At 36.7% G+C, this 14982-nt stretch overlaps 1 protein-coding gene across 2 annotated transcripts in view; it reads left to right on the forward strand.

Annotated features, from left to right (window-relative positions):
• The first annotated feature begins 229 nt into the window (after positions 1-229).
• Positions 230-14982, forward strand: part of DSCAM (DS cell adhesion molecule) — a 322600-nt gene continuing 307847 nt past the window's right edge. For both annotated transcript variants that reach the window (XM_063305336.1, XM_063305337.1), the window contains exon 1: positions 230-347. In XM_063305336.1, the coding sequence (XP_063161406.1) occupies positions 245-347 (103 nt within the window). In that variant the 5' untranslated portion in view covers positions 230-244. The remainder of the gene's footprint in view (positions 348-14982) is intronic.

Here is a 14982-nt window from a genome sequence, read left to right on the forward strand (position 1 = left end):
GTTTTTGGCTTGGAGAAATTTGCCTGGATGGCTTTGGAAAAGAAAAGGACCTTACTTTGTTTCTTCTTCTATTCAGTTAATTTCAGGTGGACAGAATGAGTGTTTGCTTATGATATCTTGGGTCATATTATGCATTTTCTGTACTCTTTATCTAGCTGAGGTTTGTTTTGTATGACTCTGCTTCCCGTTCTGTGCTTTAGTTTTACGGGAACCATATACAGTCCGTGTGGAGGACCAGAAAGCCATGAGAGGCAATGTAGCGGTCTTCAAGTGCATTATCCCCTCCTCTGTGGAGGCCTACATCACTGTTGTCTCATGGGAGAAAGACACAGTCTCACTTGTCTCAGGTAGGCAGAGTCCTTTGCTTCAGCCTCTCCTTTTTCCTTCTTTCTATTTTTTTTCTTTTCAGTTGTGGAATACACAATAATGGACTCTCTTTTCTACTGAAATTAATGCATGTCATTAAAGCGTCTATGTGTTCAGGCGTGGCGTTAGACACTTGGCGAATTGGGTCATTTTGCATATGTGAAATTAGTTGCTGTGAATTCTTTAAAATATGTGGTGGGTGTGTTTCTACCAGATGTAATATTCAGCATTTTTTTTTACAAAAAAGTTTTTCTTTTAAGAAAGAATTAAAATTATAACTGTCCCTGCCATTTTCCCCATTTTGTGATCTCACCTTTTTTGTGATTCCAGCCTTTTTATCACATTTTTTTCCATCCTGTGATCAGTGCCTAAACTATGGTAGATGAGGTGGAAACAGGCAATAAGTGGTGCTTTGTCATAGTGCATGTGTAACAGATAAGTTTCCTTGTTTCAACCTACTAGATATGTGATGGGGAGCTGTTTTCCTGGGATTTCCGAACATGGGAAAGTATAGAAATGGCCTTTTGCTCATGATTAAAATAATGCTGCACTTCTTTCCCAGTTAGTGAAGAACTACTATTTGTAGTGTTGAAATACTCACAAAGAAACATGCTCTCTCTACATCACAGCAAGCACTTCACTTTCTACTGTGAGTACACAAAGGAGGACTGGATATCATCTTGTTAAGTGGCAAAAGGGAATTTAATAATGGTATCCTATGGTAGAGTTAGGATGAAGCAGTTCACTGTGTAGGTTTGGGATATCGATATCATACTCTTCTTTATAAGGTTGTGATTTTGTTTTACAGTTTTTTTAAAAAATCAGTATTAGAAGAATTTTGAAATACCATTCCATTTGATCACTTGCAATTACTTTGATTTAAATAAGGCTTGTAACTGAGTGGTATTTTAGATTGCCTGCATTAATAAATAATATATAGAAATCTTTACAGGCATGTTATTCAAGTACTCTTTAATAAAATTCATATTTCAAATAATTTTTCTGCATAAGGTAGATGTTTAATCATATGATTGTCCCTGCCCATGTGGTGATAAGGAGATCAAAACCATTTCTCGTGTTATTTTTACACTTTAAATTCTACAGAGATATTAGGTCTTATATTCTGCCCCTAATATGTAAATTTCCAGGAATGGCAGACAATTTTTATGTGAGCCATCTTCTAGAAGATTTTAAACCCTTTATCAGTTATGCAGTAGCCAAATTGTTGTCACGTTGAAAATAAGGCATAACTGGTCACAGAAATAACACAGTTCTGTTTTATTCATCACTTCAGGTTACTACGTGTTAACTGTCTTGTTTTAGGTGATGTGTATTTTTATATCATAGATTGAAATATTTTAAATTTACACTTGCACGGGTAATTAACACACCATTATAGTAGCCTATGTTACATTTTTATTATAGAGACTCCTTGTTATGCTAGTATTTTATCTCACCCATTTGATTTTACTTTTGTGTTGTATATTTTCAAATTTTGCTGGTCTTTGAATAAACAGTATTTCATTTCATGTGATTGTCATATTGTAAATAAGTTAACATTGTTTTGCTTACTGAAACATGAAGCTTGATGACAGAAAAATACGTCATACTCTTGCTAAAATCTATATCCAAAGTACTTTAAATAATTTCTGTTCAATTCTAGTGATATAATAGACCTTTTAAAGAAAATATCTGTATTAAGAACTTGTATTTCTCACAGTTGGGAACAGTCAGTGGCTTTGCATCTTACATAATTGTCGGTCCTGTTTCTGTAATGCTGGTTTTTATTTTGAGGTGAACCTAATGCCCCAGGGGTTTAAGTATTAAATCCTATCCTCATGAAAGCTTCAGTTTTTACATTTTTTAATGTTCAATTCATCCTGAATTATTTATGTGCTAATTTGAATGAAGTACAAATGCCATCTTTCCAAGGTTTCTCCCTCCCCTCCCGCCTCTTGAAACCAGAATCTAGAACTATGTGCCTAACAGATGTCTAGGATAGAGATAGGGGAGAAATAGTGTGATTTCAAAACTCCAGGACGGAGCATGTTTTATTGTAACACATGGTAATCCTGACTCCGATAATGCAGGTTGGATTAAGTACTACATGAAATATGTTATATAATAGACTCCGCCAAGGAAAAGAGATATGATAGCCATGATATTATTGTACATATGAAAGACTGTCACACTACAAATGTACTGCAATGCAGCAACAACAAAAAAGGGCTAAATTCTAGCCACAATCAATGCAATAATAATTTGGCCACTTGCTAAGAATGACAGATATTAATTGAGCTTGGAGTCTTAAGTTTCCTCTTGTTAATTAATCAGACATTGATTGAATATTGAACACTTACAGTTTTCCAGGAAGAGTCAAGAGCAGGCATGCATAATCTTTTTACTGCTAAGGGATGTACGTGTCATTTGAATTAGAATGCTAAAGATTGCATTATAAAAATTAGCAAATGGAGCTGGGGACAAAAATTAAACCCAGTGTATTTCATTTACATTTATATTTAATTAAAACAAAATTTGGTTAGTATGATTATACTCCAACTAGGTGTTTAAAAATAGAGGTCATGTGAATACACTTGAACTTTGGAAAATTAAAGAATTGGAAGATGTAATTTTGTTTCTTGTTCTTTTAACCATCTTATGTTGGCAGAATAAATGTTCTGTGTCTCAGATAATGTATTTTCTGTATTCTTTCTCTGTTTGATTAGCTGATTTTTAAAATCCAGACTTGACTTCATGGTCTGCATGTTTAACTTTTTCAGATACAAAAATTGGAAGCTTGCTCATAATGTAGTGGGATCATTCCCAGAAATGCTGAACCCAGATAAATGTAGTGCTTGATAATCTGATATCCTGCAGCTTTCACAAGTTAGATAATTTCCATACTTTATCTATTAATTTGGTGGGGAAAAACATGTAAAACACATGCTTTTAAGTACTTTTAAATTGTTCAGCTACAAAAGGGTTTGTAATAAACAGTGGTCCTTCCACATATTATGCAAGGCAACCTGATTGATACCCTGATGCGTTTCATTGGTGAACTTCAGACAATTGGAGGTTTTTTTAATGAATATCACAAATCCATTTGTTTAATTTTCACTGTATATATGTAAAAAAATTCCTAGAAATGTAGCATTGTAAAGTGGGTGGAGTGTTTCCTAGTAAGGAAGACAGTTGACCAAATCAAATCATGGTACCCCAAAATAAAATTTCATATGAAGGTACCTGAAGACAGAAACAGATAATGGAAATAAAGGGTCAGCATGGGCCTTTTATTGGGCCATGAAAGAATATCAATAAACTTAGAATTTCTTGTCCAAAGGGCCTTTATGTGACTGCAAACAAATATAAATTTCAACCGTGATTATGAGTATTGTGGGTTTCTAATCAAACAACAACCTCAAACACAAATGGTATTCTTGGGTTGTAAGAGAAGCGCTATGCTAGATGGGACTAAAGGTGAGTCCAGTATCTTGTTTCCTACTGTGGTAAACTAGAAGACTTAAAGCAAAACATGGAACCCATAGCTCTTCCCTACCTTTGTGTCCAGTGACTGCCTTTTCAGAGGAATGGTGTCACTACAGCAGAACCTGTGACCAATCCAATCTTATGTGCAATTCAATGAAAAGCTATTTCATAAAGGGCAATGTTAAGTTACTGATTACCTTTAGAGACTCAGTCTATCAGGACTGATAAAGAGCTCATCATAGTTGGTTTTTTCCCCTCTCTTTGCAATTATGGCACAAATAAATACCATATATAGTAATAAAGGTCAGTGTGCAACTTGTGGTATAGCTCTATATTTTGCATTGCTGTGTTTGTCCAATTTTACCCACCCGCTTTTGTGATGCATCAAAATGCCATAGACTATATTACTTGCAGTAATTATTTCAGATAGATAATGAACATTAAAGTAATGATGGTGAGGAAGGGAGAGAAAGATTTAACTGCATTATTCAGGAGGGAAATCTCTTGAACAATGTGATTTATTGGTTTAGGAAGCAATTATGGTATGTATTAACCACAACTGCTGACTTAGCTGGTTTTACTATTCAGAACTTGTATATCTGCTCTGGGCCACTAATCATCATCTGTTGTTCAGTATTTCACTCCTATTCTCTAGCAAAACTGCTTGTAATACACAATAAATAAAAGGGGGAAGGGGCAGGGAAGGAAAAAGGTGTTTATTGATTATGAACACTGTGGAATGAAAGAATGAATGAGTAATTAGCAAACAATTCACATTCCCTTAGGAAGCTATCACTACTCAGGGTGTGTTAGGCAATGCAGCAAATGCTGAAGGCAGAATGTAGGGGAACGGCCAAACTGAATGACCCTAGAAAGGATGGGGAGAAGGATGGGGAGAAGAAATGTACTGTTAGTTTGGACATAGAGACTCTAATCAAGCAGTTCAGATTTTTTTTTGAAAAGGCATGTCAGATCTTCTAAATAGCACCAAAACATGCTACCTTATTGTTCCTTTTAATGCCTCATCACTTTTCTCTCTTGTGCTTTGGATCATCCTGAAAGTGTAGTCAGTTGGGCATCAGTATCAGCTAATAACTGAAATTTGTTAACAGAAGAGATTAATTGCATGGATCTCTTGCTGATCATAAAATCTGATAGTCTCAGTTAGGAATGTGTTGACAACAGTTTGGAGCTGGTACTTAGCTTTGCCACAGATCAGCTGAATGAGTGGTTCTTACTAGCCATCTCCTCCAGTATCTGAGACACACACGTGTGCGCGCATTCCCCCCCCCCCAGTTCTTCCCAGTCTAAATGATCATGTTCAAGCTTGTAAAGCCATACAAGCTTAAGCTGTGTTCTCTTTTACAATGGATAACCCCTTTGCTCAATATATACACAGCACTTTAGGATATTTTGCCAGAAAAGTAACTGTTGCTGTCTTGTGCTTCTGTGTTTCAAATACAAATTGCTAGAGTAAATAATCCATCAAAACAACAATAAAAACTAATACAACTGAAAAAATAGAATAAAAAGGAAGAGTAGAAGGTGCAGAAAAGAAAGGAAAAAGGGAAAAATAGAGAAATAAAAAATATAATACAGTGAATAAAAAGAAAAGAAATATATAAAGAAGTGACTTCCCACCTTGATCACAAGTCAAAATAATTTTAGTAACAAACCACCTTCTCTTCTTCCCATATCCCATCTCTTATCTAGAAACAAATCCATATAGCCTCATCATGGGCTTCCTGTGGGGAGTGGCAGACTGAATGGTACTGTTTTTTAAGCCGCACTGATAGCGTAGCATTTCTAGGCACAGGCTTGGTCCCTGCAGCCTGAAGAATTCTCTGGCTAAGGAGAATCCAGGAGATCATCCCTTTTGTTTTCCGGATAGCATTTTCTTCCAGAGGGGTTGTGGAACAGAGTTCCTACGATCAATCCATGATTGAGAATGCTGGGAGGCGCAGATGTCATCAAGTTCAGGACTGCACTGAAGCCGTAAAATGGACACTAAATCTTGCCACCCCATTTCTAAAACACCAAGGGGTTTTTTTGGGTTTATTTGTTACCAAAGAGAGGCCTTTTGCAACAAAGAAATGCAAAGCTCTTGGTGGTTTTCATTATTTCTGGAATTTATTAATTTGGAACATTGGCTTTTTTAATATTTAAATTCTAATATTGGGTTTTAAAGATTTTTGTTGTTTTGTTGCCATTTTTTTTAATGTTTTGAGGATTATAAAAGATTTATCTACTTCGTTGGATCTGCGGAGTTGAATTTTGAGCTATCTGCCTCTGTTTTCCTGTGAGAACAGCTCTTGTTTACATCTTTTTTCTCCTGATAACACACTGTGCAGAGACATGGAAGAAATGAAGTGATCTTTAAAGAATTCTATCTTGACGTCACCCAAGCCCTGGATCATCTCCTAGAACTTGTGGAATCTAAAGCCTACCAACAACTTGAAAAAGAAGACAAGAGTGAAAACTACTTTGAGAGTAGTGCTCCTTCTTTAAAGAAGAAAATGAGGATTAACGTTTCTAAGTCAAAAAGTGAAGTGAGAAAAATTGGACTGTGTAGAGTTAATTTTGATTCTGAAGAAAAGAGTTTCGGGCGCAAATGGAGAGATACAATTGGCTGTCTTCCTGGAAAATCGAAAACAAGAATCAAGGCTGGCTGCTGAATTTGAGACTTGTAAGGGGAAAGCTTTGTGTGTAATACTGAGATACGTAAATGCCTTAGTATATTTTGAAGTCGGCTAATTGTTTAAATGTGTTTATCAGGATGATCCCTTAAAGAGTTAGACTGATGTTTTTGTTTTGGTGATAATGACATTAACCAAATGTAGATAATTTATTTTTTGTTATTTTAGTAGGCAGAGAGGAGTAAAATTTTAGTGAAGTAGGATAATATAGGAGGGACGTGGTGGTGCTGTGGGTTAAACCGCTGAGCTGCTGAGCTTGCCGATTGGAAGGTTGGCAGTTCGAATCCGTGTGACGGGGTGAGCTCCTGTTGCTAGTCCCAGCTCCTGCCAACCTAGCAGTTCGAAAACATGTATTTGCTTATTAGGCAAATAGTTATGTTAGAAAAGGTTTTGTTTTTTTTTAAAAAAGGAGAGAGAGTTTGTTTTAGAGGAGAATGCCATATAGAAATGGAAATGCTTTGTAGAAATAATGTTTATCTGAGTTATATATATCTTTGTTGTAGAAAGTCAGAAGCCACCACGTAATAGTCTTTTCTGTATTTTTGCACTTTTTTTCTTTTTTCTTGTAGTATTCTTTGTTTCATTCTTTTTAGTTTTTATGTATTTTATATATATGTTGAAAAAATTAATAAAGCTTCATAAAGCCACATCATTTCAGTTGTGACATCAGTATTGACCACGCACAACTCTGGAGTTTGGGAATGGGGGTACTGTGTTGTGTCAGTTCCAGCTGATGTCAGTAAAAGGGAAGAAATTAGCTCAAGGCCCCTCCTTTACGAAGTACCTCAGGGCTCAGCATTTTTTCCCACTCTTATTTAATTGAGGCCATTGGGTGAGATTATCAATTGGCACAGGGTCACAACATCTGTAGGCAGGTATACTTAGGTTTATATTTTTAATAACAGGAGTATTAAGGTTCTATCCTGGTGACTAGAGGCCTGAAGGGGGAGTACCTGGCTCTGGTTCAACCTTGGAAAGATCAAGTGGCTTTGGATTCAAGAACCTTCTGGTTCCAGAGTTTCACCAACTGCAGTTCTTGATGGTGTTGCACTTCCCTAGAAGGAATATGTGTGCAATTTGGGGAGCTTCCTTGACTTACAACTCTTGCTCAAAGAGCAGGTGGCAGCTGTGACTAGAGAGATGTGTACACAATCCTGTGCACCAAATATAGTCTGTCCTGGATCAGGAGGTCCTTCTCATGGTTATTCACACTTTATCAACTCCTCTTTGGACTACTGCAGTGTATTCTATGTGAGGCTGCCCTTGAAGACCACTTAAAAGCTCCGGGTGGCCTAGAATGCAGCAGCATGAGTGGTAATGGGTGCTTCTCATTTCACCCATATAATACCACTATTTCATGAGCTGCACTGGTTGTCAGTTGACAATTCAAGGTGCTGGCTTTCATAAATCTTCCATGACTTAGGGCCTAGATGCCTATGAGGACCACCTTTATTCAGTTGTTTCTGCCTGTCTGGTAAGATCTGGCAGAGTCAGCTTTTTCTTGATCCCACTGGTAAAGCAGTGTCATCTGGTGTAGGTCACTTGGTAAGACAGAAATTCTATGTAGACATCCCCGTTTTTGGAACAGTATTGCCCCTCAAGTGAGTACAATAGTGACTCTCTTGTTATTTCATAAAACCTTGAAAACCTGGCTTGCCAGCAGGTCTGGGACCAGGGTGACTTTGAATACTATTCTTAATAAAGAATAGTATCACAATAACCTTTGGTATGTGTCTATGGTTTTGTAATGGGCTTTATTGCTTCCCTGACATAGGTTTTTACAGTTACTTTGTTACTTTCTTTTTGCTGTTGTGTTTAGGTTAATTATTGAAAGCTGCCTGGTATTTCAAATTGCCTGGTAAGTTTGATCAATAAATAATAAATAAATTTCTACCCATCCCTAGCAAGCATGGGTTGTGCTGACTGATGTAATTTGTCAGTGGCTGGCATGACTTCAGCTTGCGAGCCCAAAACATCTGGGGAAATCTGATTTAATATGCCATATAACCAAGTATGTAACGCCTTTGGCTCCATCTCATGAAACTAGCCAAATAGGCTGCTAAAACTGTGTGTCATTTTTCAGCAGTTTTCTTTGCTTAAAATGGAATTCTCCCTCTTCCATAGGTGTATGTTTGGGTATGTGTGTACACCCCACCCATAATTCAGTAATTCCAAAACCAAACAAACCCTTCCTTCCTTCCTTCCTTCCTTCCTTCCTTCCTTCCTTCCTTCCTTCCTTCCAACATTTTTGTTTTTATCAGGTAACCACATTCTGTTAATGTTGAGCAAGTGAAATATTTACTGCAGGCTGCAGACTCAAACATGATACCAGCATTTTAGCTGATGGAGGAGTGTGATCCATACAGACCTGTCAGCAAAAGCAGGTCAGCGGGAATGAGCAAAGGAAAAAAAAATCAATCATTCTCTGAATTAATCATGTGGCTGACAAAGGGAATTACAGGTGCATGAAATGAAGTATGTAGGTATCTACAGAAGTGGTACCTAGTATCACTTTTTCTATTTCTGCTAAGGTTTGAGTGCTGCTTCTGATCTTGCTTTGTTATCCCCTTAGATTTTAGTGTGGTCATTAGGTCCTCTGTGTTCATCTAAAATTTACATCAAACACGGAATCACATGCATGCTAGAGGAGGAGGGCAGGGATGGAGAAACACGTTTTTCCTGTTTTTCTTCCCTCTAAATGTTTGCATACTAGCGGTGAATTAATACAGAAGGGCAGTAGATAATGGTGCATTCTGTGCATAAATTGGAGTGAAGCAATTCATGCTTTGTTGCACTACAGTTAAAAATTTATGGCTCCATCACTGGTCTCAGGTGAGCTACTGTCCTAACATCTAATTGAGCACTTCTGTGGAAGTGCAATGGAGTATGAGATTTGACCCCTACTGAGTGACATAAAAAAACAAAAATCTACACCTGTGCATTTGTGTTGACCTAGCTTTTTTTGCCTCATTACTGTTCCCTCTGCTGGACCTCATAGAGAAGCGCAGTCTAGTCTCTTGCTATTCCGGTTGAGAAACTGCAATGCCTGCTCTGCAAGCATGCGTAGCAATCAGAGATGGTAGGCGTTTGAAAATCTGAAAGAAATCTTGAAACCAAGAAATGTTCCCTTCTTTGTAGGTTTGATGGATGAACTACAGCTAGCTCTAAGGCAAGAAATAATATTACCCAGGCAAGAAATAATATTACGTAGTGCATTTGATGCAGTCAAATGTTTATACATAAAAGAAGTGCTCTGAAGCAGGGACAACAGTCTGTCAGTTTATATATCAGTCAATCAATCAATCAATCAATCAATCAACTTCTTTCCCTCTCTTACATAGAATGAATAAGGGGCTTACTGTTAGTTAAACAGCAGGAGCTTTAAAGCAATAGAAATAACTATGGCCCCAGCTCCCTAAAACTTGAGCATTGCTTTGTTGTAAATTTAATACCATGGAGATATAAGAAGAACTCTTTTGTTCGGTGCAATCTAGTCGCTGCTTTCGGTCAAATGATGAGGGTAGTGAGAGGGTAAAAAGTATACCACATTCTTGCTTTCCATTAAACAAGTACATACTTTCACATGCTGAAAATTGTTATGGATAGCTAAAAGGAGGTCACTTTTAGTTCTTCACCCAGGAATAAAACCTGACTACACTCCAGTTTGGGAATGGTCTAGATCTTGATGTCAGCTTTCACGGTGAATTCATATTTATTTTCTTTTTTCAATCTATGGACTTTTGACAACAGATAGTGATATGCTACTTCTGGAAGATCAGGGCTGCCTGGTTCAGGGATTATGTGATTCCATTGAAAAAGAGTTGGCATGCATTATTTTCCTTCCAGTTACAGCCGCAAACAATTGTGTGCATGTGTATGAAAGAGAGCATGAAGACGTGTTTGTTTTTCTAACTCACTTTTCTGAAAGGTGTTGCCAGTGTTACCAGCAAGCTTTGGAAAAGATACTTGAATTCAGGGAACATGTTTGAAATGTTGAGTTCTGAATTACAAAGCTACAGACTGATTTTGTGGTAACTGACTCCATAGAATTATGCACACATTGAAGCCTTCCAATCACATGCTGTGGATAAAGACAGCTGTGTTAAGCAAGAAAGGGTACCTTCTAATTGCTGAAAGTAATGATCTTCTCCTCCCCAATCCCTGCCCCACAAAAGACCCTGGGCAGATTTCTGACAAAATAACTGAGGCCTTCCTTATTGCTTACATGGTGGTTGTTGGCTTGTAGGAATCAATACTTAGGGTTTCATGTAATTCTTTGGGAATATTTGGATATGTAATGGCATTAAACACCTTTCATGTGCTAATACGATTTTCAATGTGCATTTCATTACAATTTAATGAACATAATTAAAGCTAGAAGAAGAAAAGCAGAATTAACACCTTTTATCAGCACTTGTACAGTTCCTTGGAATAATAACAAGACCAGTTTAGAATGAGCTGTGGCTCTTTGGCAAAGAACAAACTCTTTCTCCTCAAAATCCTATGTTATAAGGACATGATGTATGATGGCTAATTGGAAAATAGGAAGTGGAGTTTGCAGGTGACATGCTAGTTTGCCAACACCTCACTCAGGAAATTTTACAGTAAATCCTTCAAAGTTCCAAGACTTATGTCTTGATTGATTTGTTGTAGTTTGTCCTCTGTCTTTAGAATAGGAGGGCTGAGCTAACTTCAGTTAGTCATTTGATAACTACTTATCAAAACTAATATTCCTTCATAAATCAGATGGAGACTAAAGAAATTCAGATATGAGCAAGAGCAGATCTCAAAACTTTGCCCATCTACTTCAGAATAAGACTGGATAAAGACTGAAATGAAGTTTCAGTGTAAGATACGATGCTTGGCTGAAAACAAGGTGGATGTGAGACTTCATGTTATTCCTCTTCAGGACTAATATAAGAGAAAGGAAAAAGATTTCTGGCTACTATAACATCTGAGTACAAGCAAATTAATATTGTATATGGTAACTGTGGCACGATTATTGTATGCACAAAGATGGAAGAATAATGAAATACCCACAGTAGAGGATTGGATTATAAAATTGATGGAGGTTGCACCAATGACAAAGCTGAGCAGTTTGGTCAAGGAAAAAATGATAAAGACTTTTTTTTAAAGACTGGAAGCCTCATATGGACTTTTCGCTGAAAGAAGTAAAGACTGAACTTGTGATTTATGGATCTGGAGATTAGAAAGGGTTAAAGAGGGAGGGGAAAGACTAATATGGCAATTACTTGATAGAAAGAAGGGCAGAAATCAAAATTCTATGTTTTCTTGCTTTTTCAATTCTTTTTTTCTTATTTCCTTTTTTCCCTTTTTCTTTTCATTTTTATACTCTTACTGTATTGTAAATTAATAAAAATATTTTTTAAAAAATAAAATCAGTACAAGCTTTAGTCATAAATAGCAAAGTGTGCACATTTTTTCAGACCTCTCACACACTGCCATCAGTAGATATAGGGCATATACATTGGCTGTAAGAAAAATAAGAGCTTTTATTCTCCTTTCTACTAATATCAGAATACTGCCACATAAATGCTAGAAGAGAAGACCATTGAAATGGAAGAAAAAACTCTTTGTTTTCATGTTCTTGCTGAATTGTTTCTCATAGTCTTTCTGTTTTACTGTATGTATTTTTTATCTCTCCTATGTATTGGAGATATTTTGGAATTTTTTAACCAGCAGGACTCCATCTTCCAATCTCATGTATCCATGCCATGTATACTACAGTCTAATATTCCTCTACTTCATCTTTGCTGCTTACATTTCAAGCTCCTTTAAATCACTATTGGAAGCCACTAATTAGAAATCATGTCATTGTACCTCTCCCAGCAGGTACTATAAGCGTTGGGACTGCTGAATAAACACATGATGGTAGTCTAGTAGCTGTGATTTGCATTGATTGAACTGGACACATAATTGAAGTTGTACAAATATGGATGGCATGTGGTCCAAATTCTGCAGTATTTCAAAGTACTCCCTGTAACCATTAGAGTATGAAATATAGACCAGATGTTGCTGTCCATATTGTTCCCTTTTCAAACTGTCCATTATGAGAATGAGGTCTTGTGATTATTTCACTAACACATTTAAAGAACATTTGAAGCACTAGAAGACTGGTCATACCAGCTTTAAGTATCTTATAGCCATGGTTTGAAGAAAACACTCATTAACTCATCAGCAACTATGATGTCTTCTTTGCCTACCTACTCAAAGTGAAAAATGCCTGTATATTTGGTTAAATAGCCTTCCATTAAGGATGCAAAAATAGCACAGTATGTAAGAGGAATAGCTTGAAAAATGTGTAGTTAAACTGCGACATGCAAATCATCCAGACTTGAATAGTTTTAATTCAGAAGAAATAAGAAATTCTGGGTTACTGTTCAGTAGGAGTCAGTTAACAGATATTAAGAATGTAAAATCCTCATTTAATTAATCTTACAGCAGTCTTCCTTTTCCTCCAAGTATACAGTCACTTATGCTGATGGTTCAGATGAGATAACCATTTAAGTTAATTCTAAGCAGTTTTGAGAGCATTATTCTGAAAATCAGAATATAAAAAGTATAATCAATAACTGTACACTTGATACTATACAATAAAGCATAAGAATAGTTTGAAAGTTATCCACAGTATTTGTCATTTGTAGAAGTTGTAAATCTGCAATTCATATATAGAAAAAGCAACCAAAAAATAGGGAATACTATAGCTGTTACATTTCCAAAGTGTTTCATTGCATATGCTGATAAATGCCTTACATTTTAAATGATCATTCTCATTGTTTCCTTACAGTAATTTATTAAGCTATAGCATATGGTGTTCAATAGATTTATGCCAAAATAGTTATGACTGTAAATCAGGCAGTGATTTAGACAATAACTGGACATTGTGTGACTCCTAAGATGCTGAATTGGAACTCCCGTTCTGCCTCACTATTGACCATTCTGGAGCCGATTGGAGTTCAGTAACGTCTAAAGAGATCTCTAGATGTTGCCTGTTCCTGTATAGATGATCACAGCATACTTAAACGAAACTTGATATTTTATTCATATGGGAGAGAAAGGGAGTTCCTTATTTAGAACAGCATCTGTTGTCTGCTAGAACAAATAGAGAACCATAATTAATGATAACTTAAATTGGTCTTCTATTATGATTCCAGCTACATCTGTCTTGCATAAAACATGGTCCATATACACGATGCACAGATTGTTTTCTAATACTAGGCACGCAGAGACTTCTTTTGTAGTGGGGTGATTTTCCCTTACCATACTGCAGAAAGTGAGCACACAAGCCTAGCTTTAACGATAGGAAGGATAGGTAGCTGTTAGGAAAAAAATAGTCCTCCAACCAAAGTTTTTTTTTTTTTAATCTCAAAAGATTACCGAAAAGACAATATTGGAGCTGTCTGGTCTTTGTTTCAATGCAGAACACTGCTTACAACCATCTGGAGCTTTAAGATACTTCTGTTTTTGGAACCAGTGTTGCCTAGGTGTAGAAAACAGTGCTAAGCTAATGGTTTGATGGCTTTCTACTATCTGGCATGAAAAACAATGAAGTATTATTTATTGGGGCTGTGCAGAGATGGAGATTTGAAGAATAAAATGTGATTCAGAGCACATGTAGCACCTATCAAAAACAAATGCACCTTTTCCCTGGATTACATGCAAGCCTCAGAGGCCAACCATATGAGCCCAGGAAAAGACTCAGCTGGTTTAAGATAGCCCCAACAGAAATGCTGCATGCAGAATCTGTGCAGCACTTTTTGGATATCGTCCAAAGGGTGTTTCACTTGAACTTTCACTGAAGCAAAGCACCCCTTTGAGATCAGCACAACTGTCAATTAATGGTTGAAAAACTGAATGTGCCTTCACAATATGCCCTTCTTTCTACTTCAAGACAGCATTCACAAAGACATTTGGGTTTTTTAAAATCTTGCTATCTTTATAATTAATTTAGGTGGTTTAAATGCAAATACTACTGTTGCTTTTAAGTATTAACTGTAGAGGACTGCAGAGATAGCCTTGAAGAAGGAATGCAAGAAGGGCAACTTTTGTAAGCAACAGCCCAGAAAAGAGGGTGTGAGAAAGAAACTCAAGATTGCTTTGCCTTGATTTTCTTTGGCATAAGAGAAAGAAGAAAGGAGTGAGCGATAAAGTTAGGCTTGGTTTGCATTTAGATTGCACCTGACTGTCTTCTCCTGGGCCATATTTTCTGGGGAACAAACAATATGCAATGAAAATTTAGGTAACAAAGGGCTCTCTCCCCAAATGAGGCTGGAACATCTGTCCTACCTGCAACATATACTGTTCAGTTCCAATATAGCTTCAATGATTGAGGTTTGATGGGGACATCAACAGGCTGGTTAAGATTTTTTTTAGGAAACAGAGTCAACAGGTGGGAATGGAGAACTCTTAGAGT

The sequence above is a fragment of the Candoia aspera genome, chromosome 5 (genome assembly GCF_035149785.1).
Source record: "Candoia aspera isolate rCanAsp1 chromosome 5, rCanAsp1.hap2, whole genome shotgun sequence".
Lineage (NCBI taxonomy): Eukaryota > Metazoa > Chordata > Lepidosauria > Squamata > Boidae > Candoia > Candoia aspera.